Here is a 17883-nt window from a genome sequence, read left to right as displayed (position 1 = left end):
ATGTCTTCATTATTATTCTACAATGTAGAAAATAGTACAAATTAAAATAAAAACCTCAACTAAATATTGAAATGAATAATGTGGAAATTGGTGACTAAACTGCCTCAAGTAACTCTGGATCAGTGGTAGAAAAAGTATCCAATTGTGATACTTAAGTAAAAGTATAGATACCTTAATAGAAAGTTACTCAAGTATAAGTTAAATTCACCCAGTAAAATACTAATATAGTCAAATGGAAATGGAAAATGTATGGAGTAAAAAATACATTATTTTGTTTAGGAATGTAGTGAAGTAAAAGTTAAGTACAGATACCCACTACTTTAGTTGTACTTTAAATAATTTGTCATGGTCAAAACATGTTGATGCAATAGTAACTAAGATGGGGAGAAGTCTGTCCATAATAAAGAGCTGCTCTGCCTTCTTAACAACACTATCAATAAGTTAGGTCTTACAGGCCATAGTTTTGTCGCACCTGAACTACTGTCCAGTCGTGTGGTCAGGTGCCACAAAGAGGGAAAATTACAATTGGCACAGAACAGGGCAGCACGGCTGGCCCTTAAACGTACACACAGAGAGCTAACATTAGTAATACGCATGTCAATCTCTCATGGCTGAAAGTGGAGGAGAGATTGACTTCATCACTACTTATTTTTAAAGAAGTATTGACATGCTGAATGCGCCAAGCTGTCTGTATAAACTGTATAAACTACTGTCACACAGCTCAGACACAAATAGGTGCATACCCCACAAGACATGCCACCAGGGGTCTCTTCACAATCCCCAAGTCCAGAACAGACTATGGGTGGCGCACAGTGCCCAGACTATGGGTGGCGCACAGTGCCCATGGATTTTGTATTGTAGATATGTGGTAGTAGAGCAGTGCCTGAGTGCAGAGACTTAATGTGTTGTGAAAAGTGTTATGAAATGTAATATTTGTAATTGTATATAACTGCCTTAATGTTGCGGGACCCCAGGAAGAGCATACTAAATAAATACAAATGTCCAAACTCAGAATCAACTAGGCTTTCCAGCTTGGTAGAACGTTTTTTTTTGACTGCCGATTTTCTGCATTTATCAAAGTCCCATCAGGTAGCCTGATTTCAGATGTGTCCATGTAAACAGGATTATTAGAAAATGTGTTATTCTTGCAAAGCTTATAAACCTTTAAATATAACTATTATATTAATCTGACTATTCACACTAATCTTAATATTGTGTGTATGTGAACGTACTCAATGTTGCATAGTCCAAACAGAGAACTAGCCTAACAGCTGTAAGTATGTCTGTATATGGTGTAAATGCCCATATGCCATTGACCTTCTCACCTTCTCACTGGGCACACCCTCCTGTGAATGTGAGTGCTGCACAACATATTGATCTGAGTTACATATACTGACCGGTGATTTAATTGTTGATCTATATGCTATGTTTTAATATTTGTCCTAGTATAGGCATATGTACCTGTAGCTGAAGATTAAAATATTGTTATGTGTTGTGTTACTCAGCAGGAAAAAAAATACTGTTGTTGATCGCTATTCCCATGTGCCACCTCCAATTAAAAGAACCTGTGTGTGTTAGTTTAATCCTGAGGTCACCTCATGAATAGAAAAAAGTGGCGTAGTATCGGCAACATGTTACATTTGGCGTAGTCGGCAGGTTGAGCTGACTGTCCCGAGTTAACCCTGACTGGCTTGGCTGTGCAAACCCTGGATCTTGTGGAGTGCTTTTCCTATATGCTGCCAAGGCAGCAGCTACTCTTCCAGGGGTCTAGCAAAATTAAGACAGTTATACCATTTTAAAAGCATTACAATACATTCATGACAGATTTCGCAACACACTATTGTGTCACACATTTAACATTTCCTAATGGTATTGAAGATTTGATTTCTTAATATTTTGCATGCATATTTTCTTATTTTTATTGCATGCTACTTTTATTATTGTCCAAAATGTGAGGACACATTTTGAAATTGCAGGGGGAATATGTGACAGGCGTCACATCTAGACTGATTGTGCCCGTTTGCATCTTATTATTGGGTAGTGGGGTTTGCCTTAGAAATGCCAGTGTTTCCATGTGCTCAGCAGTTTCACTTTACCTGTGAAGGTTGACGTGCCTCGGGAGGACGAGAGCGGTGACTGTGCCTTTAGTCCAAATTCCAGTGTGGCAGCTTGGTAGCCTAATCGTATGTCGAGTATGTGGTTGGCAAGATTGTGCCCTTCAGCCAGGATCCGCTCACCTCCTCCTTGGGCACTTCCTCATCTACTTACTATGTATAAAGTTAACTATGGCGATAGAATAATTGTGCGCATGACAGCACTGAAGATGTGGTTAATTATGCTTATATGCTGAGCACTCCGATGTTGATTATTGATGTGGGAAACTATGAATCTATTGAATACAAAGCTGATGCTAAAACTATTAATTGCTGCTGCTGAAAATAAAATGACTTCTATTGCAATCTTGTTGTGTGCTTGTTATTTCCACGTTCCACCCCTGTTGATAAAGAACCTGTGTGCTTTATAGTGTTTTAGATCTTTATGTAATTATCAGAGGACCGATCACCTCTCCAAAAAGGTGATGTAGCGGCTACAACCTTCAACGGGTCACATTATGCTAACGTGACAAACTATTGTAATTAAATACATTAGTTGATTGCTGAGATAAATCGTTCTTGGTCTCCTTCTGAGGTAAGAAGATGGTTAAGATGTCAGGAAGCTGTCACTTTAAGGACATTTTTTTGTATAACTATTTATGAATTTCAGCTTGGACAGTATGAAGGAAGACCAATGTCTGTCATGCCAACACTCACGACTAAGATCAAAACCTTAGCAGCCTTTGCCCTAATTTCTCTATTAGTATATGTTTACTTGTGTTTACTAGTATATATTCTGTGTTGAATTCTACTAAACAATCTAGAAACACACCATTATGTATTATGAAAAACATACCCTAGTTAAAGGATTGTGTGTGATTGTTTTTGTCATCAGCACCATTAACTCTTCATATTTGCTTTTGTTCTTCTTCATTACAAGCAGATAATACTTGATTAAGTCATCATTAAAAGACCTGGGCCAGTGAATCATTTAAACTGGATACGTTAGTGCCTGGGCCAGTGAATAACTTAAACTGGATACGTTGGTATTTGCCTCTCGGACAAATAAAAATGTAGAGGACCTCTGTATTGAGAAATGTGATTGTTTTTCTTGAATCCATCTATACTTTTGTATTTTCCTGTATTTTGTAAAAGGTGTAACATTGTAAAATGCAGGGATCCCTTGTGAAAAAGACCTTGGTCTCAACTCCCTGTTGAAATAAAGGTTAAAAAGAAATATATACAAAAGTGAAGTGCTAATTTATAGTTCATGTTTACTAGTAATTGGTACGTTCATCAGTCGTTCTGGTATTGTTTTCGTAGCCAATATGAACTGAGAAGAGGAAAACTAAAAATCTAAATAATTGAATACTTATGCCATTTAGCAGGCACTTTTACCCAAAGCGACTTACAGTCATGTCTGCATAAATTATACGTATGGGTGGCTCCAGCGTAATCGAACCCACGACAAGCTCCATGCTCACACAGGACAACAGAACCACAAAGATACAAACTCATCATGACCTCTCACCCAGGAAGTCGTTTGCGGCGATGAGGTCATAGTCCCAGACCTGAAGCACAAGAACGGCAGGCTGGCGGAACTCAGATTCCTCCAGAGAGAAGATAGACTCCTTTTTTGTATAGGTGATCTCTTTCTCTGTGGGGAGGTAGTCAAACCGGAAGACAAAACGCCAGTTGAAGTTCCCCTCCCCAGTCAAGGAGTTGAAGTGGACATCAGTCTCCTGTTTGTTCCCATCTAAGCCTTTAATCCAGCTGTATTCAGAGTGACAAACAATTCAACGTCAATTCACACAACATCTTTCTACAAATAATCTTTATATATTATCCATAAAATCTGAATCCAGTTACTGTACATCTTGAGAGGCACATCTGGTAAGAACAACTCAAATGTCCCCATTGTTACATCTGGCATTTCATCACCAAAATGATTTACAAAATAATTAATCAATTTGGTTTTCTAGGTTGTGTGTGTGTGTGTGTGTGTGTGTGTGTGTGTGTGTGTGTGTGTGTGTGTGTGTGTGTGTGTGTGTGTGTGTGTGTGTGTGTGTGTGGTTTTTACCAACCCTTTCATGTATATGTCACTGGATTTATTTCCAGTGAAGGGGTTGACATCATCCAGGACGACGTCATCAGTATTCCATATGATCACGCGCAACTCATAGCTTTAGTGAGAGAGAAAAGTGGGTGTTGCTGAGTTATCTTTAGGTTGTGGATCCTAGTATGTAGTAGTATGACATGGTGTCTCACAGACACTAACTTTGAACACTAGTCTGGATTACCTTACAGGCAGCCGTGGTTTGATATCGATAGGTGGAGGTGCTGGTACGTCCATAGGAAACATATCGATCCACATGTGAGCGTAGCCCTGAAAGCACCGGGCACAGAGCAGTCAAGACAAGGACTTGTGAAAGAAACCTGAACCAGTGTTCAGGGGTAATCACTGGAACACCAATATCGCCATGTCTAAAACTTGTGGTTACATTAAACACAAATCAGGACATCCACTACCTCTGGTCTAGGCCGTCATGTGCAGCTTTGTAGTCGTTTCCTGCAGCCAACTGGCCCTTGGCCTCATGGGTGTAATTGTATTCATCCTTTCATATTTAATAAACATACAAAAAATTTAAAACGCCAAAAATCTAGTGTTTCTATGTCAAATGGTTTTGTTATATTTCAGTCTTCTGTGATGTAATATTGGGATGCAAACTAAAAATTCTATATATTTCAACTCTATATCTGACATGGTGCAGTTGTCTTCTATTTTTATCCCATAACCATGTGTGTGAGGTGTATACTTTTGTTTCAAAATATACATGTTTAAGACTACCAAGAAACACTGTGACCCTGATTTAGCCCACTGCAGTAAAAGGTTAGTCTCCCAGGCAACATGAAGCACCGAGTGTGATGCCCCATAGAGGAATTTTGTTTTGGGACTGAATTCACTCATAAGATACTGGACACTGTGTATCACAGGACGCTTAGATTTCTAACAAATGCAAGACCACACACCCATCACTGTGATCTATCCGACATGGTGAAGTGGCCCTCCCTTCCCACAAGAAGGACTACTGCCTACTTATCTATGCTTCTTATTAATAAGGTCATCACAAACGTATAGTCTCTGTCTCAGACACTACTATCTTTCACTGTTCCTAAGGCCAGGACTAAATATGGGAAAAATAAAATGTTCCTTGCTGAGTTTAAAGCTCTGATTGAAGAAAAGGTTGTTGACAATTAAGACCATGTATTGTATTGTGTTCTTGTGTTAAGTACACCCTCAAGGGTTTTTTCTGGTTAAATAAATAAAACGTTGCTAGAGTGCTGACAAACTTTTCTATCCAAGCGCTGGGGTGTCATTTCTCAAAAATACAAAATAAACAACTTTTGAGCACTTTGTATACCGCCTCCTGGATCTGTTCATGTGACATGTGGCTGACCAAGGAGCAGAGGTAAGGAGACCAAGCAAGGCAGCCATATGCAAAGTTCTTAAAAGTAGTTTACTTCTGTCACAAAATTCCCAGAGAAGGCTTATTTGTTTTCGTGGGAGGAAAGCACACCAGCACTTTGTTTCAAGATGATGTATTTGAATACATGTCTGATATGCTTTAGTTACATGTGACCGAATTGGATTTGTGTGTGTTCAGACTGTAGTAATTTGCTGACATGGCTACCCTACATGTCATGGTACCTGGTGGTGTGTGTGCAGTGGTGTAGGCTGATTGATGGTGGTGCTCTCACTCAGAAGTTGTTGTGTAGCAAGCTAAGGTGACAACAATGCCTGCCATGGAAGTTTCCCAGTTTCGTTGCATGTTCGAAATCATAGTGTAAAGGCCTTTGCAGACTGTATGATTTTTAGCCGTCTTATGCAACATTTTGCTGTCCCAGCCAAGATGTCTCTGTCGTAGGCAAATTCTTAGGTTGTAACTCCTTGGCTCGGTCAGTGTAGGTCTGCCGATGAAGTACCGACATGTGCAGTCGTAGGCACCGACAAAGTTATAGCAGTGTCAGAATCTTTTAGCATTTTATCGTGTAGTGTGGCTGGTGTTGAGATCCGATTCCAGTGACTGACCAATAGGAACACGGTCGGCACTGAGTATGCGCACAATAATACGATTAAAATGAATAGTCAGATTAATATAATAGTTTGATTTAAACGTTTAGCCTACATGCTGTGCCAGAATAACCATTTCCCTAATAATCTTGTTTACATGACACATCTGAAATCAGGCTACCTGATGGGATTTTGATAAATGTACAAAATCAGCAATGAAAATAAACATTCTACCACATGTTATTTTGGAAAAGCCTATTTGATTCTGAGTTTGAACATATAAGATGCATACTTTCAGTTTTTCCAAACTCATTTCACTCACCCGTAAGAATAGAGTGAGGCTTGCACTTCTGGCACATGTGCAGATCAAATACATCGGCTGATGTAGCCTTGCAAGCCAATCGCCGACAGAACTGACCATGTTGATAGCAAGATTTTAATTTGGTAACATTGCAGTGTGACGTGATAATAGTAAAAGATTGAATCCGACATACAGTCTGCAAAGGTCTTAAGATCACTTTTAAAGCTAGCTATTTAGCTTGCTAGAACATTCACAAATAGTTAGCTACCACATGTTCTTGTCAAAACTGTCGACAGAGTAGCTAGCAAGATGTGCCAAATAACAGTAAAAAAAAACAAAAAAAAAACACTTGATGGCAAATAAATCAGATTTGACAGTTCAGACAAATCGTATTGACAGGAATCAGACTTGTATTTGATTTCAAACCACCTATGAAGGTAGTTTAAAATGTGGCTTGAAATATCTGATTACATGTGCGTTTTGGCTGTTCATACTGCAGGAAAAAGTTCAGATTCGAATCAGATATGCAAAAAAGATAGGATTTGAGTTACTTCAAACTGCCAGTGTGCTTAAGATACAGTGAGCTCCAAAAGTATTGGGACAGTGACAGATTTGTTTGTTTGTTTTGGCTCTGTACTCCAGCACTTTAAATTTGAAATGATACAAAGACTATGATGTTAAAGTGCATACTGTCAGCTGAGAAAGTTAGACACACAAATATCATACCCCCAAGACATGTTAACCTCTCACCATTACAATAACAGGGGAGGTTAGCATTTTTGGGGGGGTGTGATATTTGAGCATCTGTAACTTTCTCACTCATCATTATTCATGATTCATTCAGGATTATCCGTAATCATGGTAGCATCCACATAATTGTATAAGTGTTTAGAAACATATTCCTATTTTGAATAAAAGTGACTCCAAAATAATTTACCATTCCTTTCTATTGGGCACAAAATAATCTGAAACAAAACCAAAACAAACAGCAAATACTTTTGTAGCTCACTGTACGTGCCTAGTCGGTCACTCAGATCCCCTGACACTGAATTTTGTTTTTGTTCCAAAGCCAGAACAAAAACTTTTGGTGAGGCTGCCTTTAGTCACTATGGTCCTAGCCTTTGGAACAGCCTGCCAAATTTCACATATTGGTTATCCCCCAAAGTGGACACATTTTTCCACTGGCCCCTGGACTAATGAGGATTTTGATGGCTTCAGAAACTGTAAAAAAAAAATTAAGAACAAATAAAAGCTTCTCTTTAGCTGTGCTTTTACCAAGGGTGTTCTTAGTTGTCTTAGCCACATTATTTACAATATTGATTTTATCCCATACTGTATATCTTATTTATTTTATCCCCTTTCATTTACTGCTGCATTAGTCTCTCATATTCACTGTTATTTTACTATTGTTATACTATTGTAATCTTGCCTATCTTAATTTTATATTTGTCTAGAAACGTAAAGCTTTTGTTATATTTCTCACCTTTTATTTTATTTGTTGAACTGTATTTGTTGTAAGAAATGTGCCCTCACCTGAGGCAGTCCTGGTTTCTCAGGGTTGAGGAGGGAGCGTACCTCCACGTGCTCTGGTACAAGGGGACAGGCTCCCTCACAAAACTCTCTCATCTCCCCCCACCGGTGCAATACACTCAGGGCCTTGTGCTCATCCAGCTCATGCAGATCCTCTTCTGTCTTCTTGTTCTTCTTCAGCAACTCTGAGGACACAAAGGAAACATGATTGTGATAGTGCCACTTGTTTATGTTATGGATTAGTCATTAACATGCTTATAATGCAGCTGCAAATATTGTCAATTGGCACATGATTGCTATCTGTGTAAATCAGTTATGGGTTTTTCCACACGAAACAAAAAAAAAAAAAAAGCAAATTACTTTTTGGATCAATCTGAAATGTAATACATGAAAATGTCCTCTGGAGCAAGGATATTTGGTATATGCTGTATATTTGATATTTGGATCTAGACTCTACAACATGTAATTTCCTTTTGAAAACTGGAATGTGTGATGTAATCCTTATTATAAATCCTTATTAGTTTGTCTAATGATTTTCAATATGAGAATCATTGTCTCTATATAGCCTACACTTTCTTGTTCTAAACTTCTAACACTGGTGGAATATAAGGACGACTGTGGTTTCGTGACAACGACCACAAGAGCAACTGCTCACCGATTTGACAGTTCCAACGCAATTACACTTCCGACACTGCCTAAACAAAAGCAATGAAAAGCTATGCGTTTGTCGGCTAACCCGGGTTACCGCTGATCTGATTGAATCCTGGACACGGTCTTTTATTTTCTTCAGTTTCGTACAGAACAACCCACATGATAAAGGAAACATACCTTCAGGAAACGCTTCATCAGGCACTTTGAAGATCTTGTTTAGAACTTTGATTTCTAATTCACGGTATTCCGGAGAGGGAATCGCATTATTCCTGCAGAGCTCTGCCAGAATGGCAGATGGTTTCTTGGCATCTCTCCACTTATTGTATCCGTCTCTGCAATCACAGAAAACAGCTGCCTTAAATTATGCTGCAAAGACCAGTGATGAGGTTATGCCAATCTGATGCACCGTAATATCTTGTGCACATTATTGAGATGTAAGGTCCTGTATGGACAGGAATATCAGACACACTTGTCATAGTAGAGGGCGATGCCACAGCCTGCGTGGTGGTGGCTGTAGAAACGGTTCTCCAGGTCGATTCGCGTCTCTCCGATGAGGTCATCAGAGCCCACCAAGTTGTGGTCAAACACCATCAGAGTAATTTCCGTCTCCAGTGGGAAGGACACGGTCAGCTCAAACACTCTACAGGAGAAGTGCAACATGTAAAAACTCCATACATGCAGAAACGGTCGTAAAACAAAGCTAATCATATTGTCACACCTTCACAGATTTTTCAGCTATTGTACAAAGAGGATATGAATCTGAATTTCACTGCGCTGTGCCTTTAATGTGTTTGTTAATTAGTGATCGTTTCTGCAATACTCCTTGCAAATGGTTCCGCCTTAAAAAAAACACAATGACATCATTCATGTCGGCAGTTCGACATGCAAGAGTTTTTGGTTTAATGTTTAACTCTGCATAATCATATTCGGTAGTTGAATGTTTATAATTCTTCCTGTTGCCACTCACTCGCCAAACACTGGGTTGAGCTGTTTGGGAATATAGCTGTCCTTGTTGTCCATGCTCTGTCCACCAACTTTCACCACCACATAGGGATCTGCCTTCCCATTAGGGTCAGTAGGGGCCAGGTTGGTGGCCTGGAAATTCATGGGGGAGATTGATAACATTGTTCCTTAATTTGCTCTTATGTAGTAAGGTTGCTATTAGAGTAATAACATTGTATTAACATATTAGTAATTTATTAATTACTTTGAAATTGCATAGCAATGGAGTTGTGCTGAGGTTTTTCGAATTCAGTTCACATGTCTTGAAAACATAAGCAACAAAAACATGCTAGCTTATAAGCCTACCTTCACAACATACACCCGCACTAGTACTTTAATGGGTGTATTTTGGGGAATTCCTTTGGTAATCTGGCGCTCTGCATGTTCGTCCTCAGGTGAGATGGGATAAATCAAAAAAGAACCCTGTGGTAACAAAAAACACTTTTTTACTAGCACTGTCTCAACCAACCACACAGTATCAGTACTGAAGAGTGGTTTGACACAATAGTGTGACTCTCTAAGACACTTATGACAGTAAAAATCGCTCTGATTTTATTTTTTGAGGGAGACACATTTCTCTTAGATCTAGAGTAACAATGTGTTCTTATCTCGCTCACCTTGTATTTCCCCATGCTTCTCTCCTCTTCATCCTCATCCTCTTCTTCATTGGCTTTGCCTTTGTAGATGGGGAATGTGTGCAGCCAATCCATGAATTCGCTAAACTCATTCTCCAGTTCTGATTTATAGAGCTGAGAAAACACCCAGGTTATTAATGTAGCCTTACTGTATTTTTTGCTCACATTTTCAAGTATATTGGACAGACACAATGAGGAGATAGAAGAAAGTAAGGAGGAGGTATGGTGTGCGAGAAGGCGTGGACCGGATTTGAATCTACACCCCCATCCACACCTGCCACATAGTGCCGTACAGGTTTCATCCAATTCTCACAGAGAAAATTCTCACCTGGAGAGTTGCTATCTTTTTCCGTTTCGGTTTGGGCGGTGGCTCCATCTCCACTATCACAGCATCCTCCTCCTCTGCCTCTAATGTTCCGACATCTGTTGAATAAACATGACCTTTAACTCAGAGATTACAATTGCTCTGTGCATTGAAGCCTTCAATGAGATACAGCGTGTGCAGATTTCCACACTGAGGTGGGGAAAGGATCACTTGGCACACGAGGCTGATTCATCACTGCTGTTGGGTTCTGAGAATATGAAACATACTTATTCATGTCACGGAGGGAGAGAGGGTAATGTATAACGTTTACATTATATCAGCGATCTTATTGAAATGTGTGTGCTTAGGGTTATATATCTTCCTCTGTAGGAGGAACGTATATAGTGTGTGCAATTGAACTTGGAATGTGCTGAGTGCAGGGAAGCGATCACGTGGCAGGCATTGATAAGGGCAGAGAGCCATGGATTAGTGATGAAGGGGGTCGAGGTCAGGTCACGTTATTAAGGGAGAAAGAAAAGTTTAGGGCCTATTACTTAGTTTCCTGCCTAGCAGTAAAGATGTTTGTTCAGAAGGGTAGGAGGAGACTCACCCTAGGAGAAAGGGTTAAATATCAGTGCTTGTATGAAAATGTTAGTCTAAAGCAGCTGTTTGATCCTTCTGGAAGAATAAACATGGTTGAGCTTTCATAGTGTCCGTAGAGTTTTTACTCTGAAAACATTGTATTAATGGATGCTGGGAATGTCATTATATTAAACTCTTGTATAAAAGATTAGAATCCCCAAAAATGTATGAAGAACAGGGCACAAGTAAGAAAGTAAAGTATACATAGAATTATTTAATTTGAAAAGCTCTGGGGTGATTTTACCAAAAGCTTCGTAAGTAAAAGGTACTGCTTTTCTTGATGAACCACACCTACATCACTGGTAGAGCAGCAAAGTACTTAAGACTTCATTAAGATTGACAGTCAAATATTGATTTTAAAATGGTTGCATTTTCCATTGTAGCTATGAGGTTTTGGGAAACTCACCCCAGTTGAATTGAACAATTGTAAGGAGGAGTTCACACAATATAGACTTGCAATTCTGAGCATAAGTGGTACGAATAAAATCAAATAGTCTGTGATGATTTTCATTCCCTTATGCATCTAACTAAGACCGGGCCGTAGACATCTGTATTAGACAGACAACAACTCTCAGCTGTGTGGAGTACCTGTTTCCTGTTGTTCATCCATGTCCTCCTCGTTCTCAGTCTGGAAATAATAAAAAATATGTCTCACTATCATCAAAACAGATAAACATTACTGTAGATACACAGATAAACAGTACTGTAGAAAAACCAAATATTGACATTTCCTATGAATGAAAAATGTATTGCAAAACAAATTAAAATAGTGATTTGATTGTAATGCTGATGCTGTATACAGTTGCAACAAACCTGGCCCTCAACAACAAATGTTGGTTTGGCCCACCAGAGACTTCCAGAAACATCTGATGTAATTATGAACCATGTCTTTTTTTGTTGGATTACATTTCAGCACACCAAGCCCACCCTTGGTATAAAAACATTGCTATATACCTGGTTTCTAAGCTCTTCCAGTGACGCATAGTACTTGGACCACCAATCCAGCTCCTCTTTCTCTGGGGTCTCCTCTTCAAGCTCCTCCACTTTGTTCTTCTTGAGTTTGTTCAGTGGAGACTGAGGATGAGAAAGTTGATTTGAAATGGATTTATTCTGTCACAAATCTCATACTGCACTATAAGACCCCATGCCTTTTCAGTAAAATATGTACAGAGGAAATATACAATACTACAATATTGCTGCTTTGTATTATTCAAAACAAGCAATAGTTGGAACATTTAACCTTATCAGTCCCAGGAAATCCCACAGTGAAATTCCCTTCTTTCATTCATTGCATTGCTTACATTTCACCAATGATGTCAGCAAAAACCTGATAAACAAATATACATTTATAAGAATGCCTTATGTAAATACACTGCTCAAAAAAATAAAGGGAACACTAAAATCACACATCCTAGATCTGAATGAAGGAAATATTATTTTTAAGTACTTTTTCCTTTACATAGTTGAATGTGCTGACAACAAAATCACACAAAAATTATCAATGGAATTCAAATTTATCAACCCATGGAGGTCTGGATTTGGAGTCACACTCAAAATTGTGGAACACCACACTTCAGGCTGATCCAACTTTGATGTAATGTCCTTAAAACAAGTCAAAATGATGAGGTGGCGGATGGTCTCCTGAGGGATCTCCTCCCAGACCTGGACTAAAGCATCCGCCAACTCCTGGACAGTCTGTGGTGCAACGTGGCGTTGGTGGATGGAGCGAGACATGATGTCCCAGATGTGCTCAATTGGATTCAGGTCTGGGGAACGGGCGTGCCAATCCATAGCATCAATGCCTTCCTCTTGCAGGAACTGCTGACACACTCCAGCCACATGAGGTCTAGCATTGTCTTGCATTAGGAGGAACCCAGGGCCAACCGCACCAGCATATGGTCTCACAAGGGGTCTGAGGATCTCATCTCGGTACCTAATGGCAGTCAGGCTACCTCTGGCGAGCAAATGGAGGGCTCTGCGGCCCCCCAAAGAAATGCCACCCCACACCATGACTGACCCACCGCCAAACCGGTCATGCTGGAGGATGTTGCAGGCAGCAGAACATTCTCCACGGCGTCTCCAGACTCTGTCACGTCTGTCACATGTGCTCAGTGTGAACCTGCTTTCATCTGTGAAGAGCACAGGGCGCCAGTGGCGAATTTGCCAATCTTGCTGTTCTCTGGCAAATGCCAAACGTCCTGCACGGTGTTGGGCTGTAAGCACAACCCCCACCTGTGGACGTCGGGCCCTTATACCACCCTCATGGAGTCTGTTTCTGACCGTTTGAGCAGACACATGCACATTTGTGGCCTGCTGGAGGTCATTTTGCAGGGATCTGGCAGTGCTCCTCCTTGCACAAAGGAGTGCTGCTGGACACTACGCTGACAGACACAGAAAGCCCTCTTGCCACAGCTCGCATTGATGTGCCATCCTGGATGAGCTGCACTACCTGAGCCACTTGTGTTGGTTGTAGACTCCGTCTCATGCTACCACTAGAGTGAAACCACCGCCAGAATTCAAAAGTGAACAAAATCAGCCAGGAAGCATAGGAACTGAGAAGTGGTCTGTGGTCACCACCTGCAGAACCACTCCTTTATTGGGGGTGTCTTGCTAATTGCCTATAATTTCCACCTGTTGTCTATTCCATTTGCACAACAGCATGTGAAATGTATTGTCAATCAGTGTTGCTTCCTAAGTGGACAGTTTGATTTCACAGAAGTGTGATTGACTTGGAGTTACATTGTGTTGTTTAAGTGTTCCTTTTATTTTTTGAGCAGTGTATAAAACAACGTGAGCAGGTCTCATTCGCAACAATAGCGAAGCAGGCATTATGACATTGAACAATAAGCTGGAAATAGAACGTTCGGAAGGCGAGTTGGTGCTACTGTGCTCAATAGAACTAATAGGAGCTGGCAGGGTGAAAAATGCAAAAAAATAAGGCCTGTTTTTTTGCGATTACTTCAAAACGACGGCAAGCAGCTGGGAAATATGGTCATATTATGAAACTGGGCTCCAAGGCGGATGCAATGAACTAGTTTTTATCATAATGTAATGTGTCCAGCCTACTATTTACACAGATTTCAGAGCACTCTCGTTTGAGTGTACCAGAGCGCAGAATAATTACTTTACGAGCCTCAACACCCGTTGAATATGTCAGTAAATGGAAAAGAAACTTAATTAAATTGTTTCCAGCAGCACATTTAGAGTCACCCACGCTCTGGTTAACACGAAAACTGCCTTACCAGCTCTGCTAGGGTGAGTAAAATGGTCAGAGTTGTCTCATTTCTGTCTGGAAGTAGCTAGCCAACGTTAGCTTGGGTGCTTGACTGCCGTTGTAAGGCCAGAATGCTCAAATCAACCCTACTCATCGTCCGGAACGTCCAGTGTGCGCTCCGAGAGCAAAACGGTCTGAATTTAGAAACTGACAATTTTTCTCTGAATGGAAACACCATAATATTAATCAAATTAATTAAGCCAAATATCTTCAAAGGAGGAACCACTGTATGTGAGTATTCTGTTCATTGACTCCAGCTCAGCGTTCAACACCATAGTGCCCTCCAAGCTCATCACCTGAGCTAAGGACCATGGGACTATACCACTGGCGTAGCACACACCCACGCAAGGCGTGGGAGACCACGAGAACATGTGTTAAATAGCAGCAAATTCTTGAAATTCGGGATCATCCTTGTCCAGCAGGGAAACATAATTTTTATAGTAGGGGAATTTTATAATTCCAACACCCTCATTGAGTTTGCTGACGACATGATGTTGGTAGGCCTGATTACCGATGATGATGAGACAGCCTATAGGGAGGAGTGTGGTGCCGGACAACAACCTCTCCTTCAATTTCAACAAAACAAAGGAACTGATTGTGGACTACAGGAAACGGAGGGCCGAGCACGCCCCCCATTTTCATCGACGGGGATGTAGTGGAGCGGGCCGAGAGCTTCAAGTTTCTCAGTGTCCACATCACTAAGGATCTATCATGGTCCACACACATCATCACAGTTGTGAAGAGGGTACGACAACACTTCTTCCCCCTCAGGTGGCTGAAAAGATTTGTCATGGGCCTTCAGATCCACAAAAAGTTATACAGCTGCACCATTGAGACCATCTTGACTGGCTGCATCACCGCTTGGTATAGCAACTGCTTGATATCCGACCGCACGGCGATACAGAGGGTAGTGCATACGGCCCAGTACATCACTGGGGCAGAGATCCCTGCCATCCAGGACCTCTATACCAGGCCCCCAGAAATGTCAAAGACTCCAGCCACCCAAGTCATTGACAGTTCTCTCTGCGGTACCGATGCACCAAGTCTGGAACCAACAGGACCCTGAACAGCTTCTACTCCCAAGCCATAAGACTGCTTAGTGGTTAGTTAAATAGTTAACCAAACAGCTACCCGGACTATCTACATTGAACCTTTTTCACTAACTTCTTTTGACTCATCGCATACGCTGCTGCTACTGTTTGTTATCTATCCTGTTGCCTAGTCACTTTATTTCTAGTTATATGTACTGTACATTTGGAAAGTATTCAGACCCCATGTTACGTTACACACAATACACCCATAATAACAAAGCAAAAACAGGGTTTTGCTAATTTATTAAAACTTCTTATGGATAGGCGGGAAAGTCGCGTCCCACTTGGGCAAAAACAGGGAAAATGCAGCGCGGCAAATAAAAAAAAATGATATAAAAATCAAACTTTCATTAAATCACACATGTAAGATACTCAATTAAAATTACACTCGTTGTGAATCCAGCCAACATGTCATATTTTAAAAAGGCTTTTCGGCAAAAGCATAAGAATCTATTATCTGATGATAGCACAACCAGTAAACAAAGAGGGTAGCATATTTCAACCCTGCAAGCGCTACACAAAACTTAGAAAAAAAATATAGAACATGCATTACCTTTGACGAGCTTCTTTTGTTGGCACTCCAATATGTCCTATAAACATCACAATTGGTCCTTTTGTTCGATTAATTCCGTCCATATATATATCCAAATGTCAATTTATAAGGTGCGTTTGATCCAGAAAAAAACATCTTCCAAAAAACGCAACGTCACTACAAAATATTTCAAACTACTTTTGTAATACAACTTTAGGTATTTTTAAACATTAATAATCAATCAAATTGTAGACGGGTCTATCTGTGTTCAATACAACAAACCAACGCTACTTTTCACGTCTTGCGCAACTCTCAACAGTGTTACCCAGTTCCTAGTTGGCCGACTTCTTCATTGCACAAATGAATAACCTCAACCAAATTCCAAAGACTGGTGACATCCAGTGGAAGCAGTAGGAACTAAAAAACAGTTCCTAAGAAATATCGTTTGCCAATGAGAAGTCACTGAACAGACAGAGACCTAAAAACATTTTTATTCTGAACGGTTAGTCCTCAGGGTTTTGCCTGCTACATAAGTTCTGTTATACTCACAGTTTTAGAAACTTCAGAGTGTTTTCTATCCAAATCTACTAATAATATGCATATCTTATATTCTTGGCATGAGTAGCAGGAAGTTGAAATTGGGCACGCTATTTATCCAAAAGTGAAAATGCTGCCCCCTATCCCCCAGAGGTTATTAACAATAAATAAATGGAAATATTACATTAACATCAGTATTCAAACCCTTTACTCAGTACTTTGTTGAAGCACCTTTGGCAGTGATTACATACTTGAGTCTTCTTGGGTATGACGCTACAAGCTTGGCACATCTGTATTTGGGGACTTTCTCCCATTCTTCTCTGCAGATCCTCTCAAGCTCTGTCAGATTGCATGGGGAGCATTTGATGCACAGCTTTTTTTAGGTCTCTTCAGAGATGGTCGATCGGGTTTAATTCCGGGCTCTGGCTGGGTCACTCAAGGACATTCAGAGACTTGTCCCGAAGCCACTCCTGCGTTGTCTTGCCTGTGTGCTTAGGGTTGTTTTCCTTGGAACGTGAACGTTTGCCCCGGTCGGAGGTCCTGAGCGCTCTGGAGCAGGATTTCATCAAGGATCTTTCTGTACTTTAATCTGTTCATCTTTGCCCTGATCCTGACTTGTCTCCCAGTCCCTGTCGATGAAAAACATCCACACAGCATGATGCTGCCACCACCATGCTTCACGGTAGGGATGGTACCAGGTTTCCTCCAGACGTGATGCTTGGCATTCTGGCAAAATAGTTGATTTAATTAGAACAGGGAATCTTGTTTCTCATGATCTGAGAGTCCTTTAAAACCTGTTAAGGATATGGCAGACATATGCCCCCTTTGGAGGGATTGGGTACCCCTAGTAAACTGAAAAAAAAATCTGTCAAAAATTGCTAATATATGCATATAATAATTATTATTGGATAGAAAACACTCTAAAGCTTCTAAAACCGTTGGAATTATGTCTGTAAGTATAGCAGAACTCACAGGGCAGGCATTCTTCCAAACTAGTTTTTGTGGTCATGAAAGTTGGAGCAACTTTGACGTCATCGCCCCCACCCTTCCCAACCAGTTATGATTCTGGGGAGACTTTCTATGTCTTCCACTAGATGTCCTCATTCAGTAGAGCTTTTAATCATTCAAATCCCGCGAGAATTGGCCCTATGGGAGTGAAATTAGTGCGTGCCATGAGAAAATATGTTGTGCGTTGTGGCGCGAATTGGTCCCAGCCATT

At 40.5% G+C, this 17883-nt stretch overlaps 1 protein-coding gene across 1 annotated transcript in view; it reads right to left on the bottom strand.

Moving 5' to 3' along the window:
• Positions 1 to 17883, bottom strand: part of LOC139413198 (fer-1 like family member 4) — a 104361-nt gene that overhangs the window by 12398 nt on the left and 74080 nt on the right. Inside the window, exons 32-43 of the mRNA XM_071160300.1 lie at positions 12185 to 12304; positions 11819 to 11858; positions 10613 to 10707; positions 10267 to 10398; positions 9956 to 10072; positions 9615 to 9742; positions 9117 to 9287; positions 8825 to 8979; positions 8000 to 8181; positions 4394 to 4479; positions 4178 to 4276; positions 3625 to 3866 (exon numbers count right to left, since the gene is read on the bottom strand). Coding sequence (XP_071016401.1) covers positions 3625 to 3866; positions 4178 to 4276; positions 4394 to 4479; positions 8000 to 8181; positions 8825 to 8979; positions 9117 to 9287; positions 9615 to 9742; positions 9956 to 10072; positions 10267 to 10398; positions 10613 to 10707; positions 11819 to 11858; positions 12185 to 12304 — 1567 coding nt within the window. The remainder of the gene's footprint in view (positions 1 to 3624; positions 3867 to 4177; positions 4277 to 4393; positions 4480 to 7999; positions 8182 to 8824; positions 8980 to 9116; positions 9288 to 9614; positions 9743 to 9955; positions 10073 to 10266; positions 10399 to 10612; positions 10708 to 11818; positions 11859 to 12184; positions 12305 to 17883) is intronic.

This window comes from Oncorhynchus clarkii, chromosome 7 (assembly GCF_045791955.1).
Source record: "Oncorhynchus clarkii lewisi isolate Uvic-CL-2024 chromosome 7, UVic_Ocla_1.0, whole genome shotgun sequence".
Lineage (NCBI taxonomy): Eukaryota > Metazoa > Chordata > Actinopteri > Salmoniformes > Salmonidae > Oncorhynchus > Oncorhynchus clarkii.
This window is presented reverse-complemented; position numbering and strand designations above follow the sequence as displayed.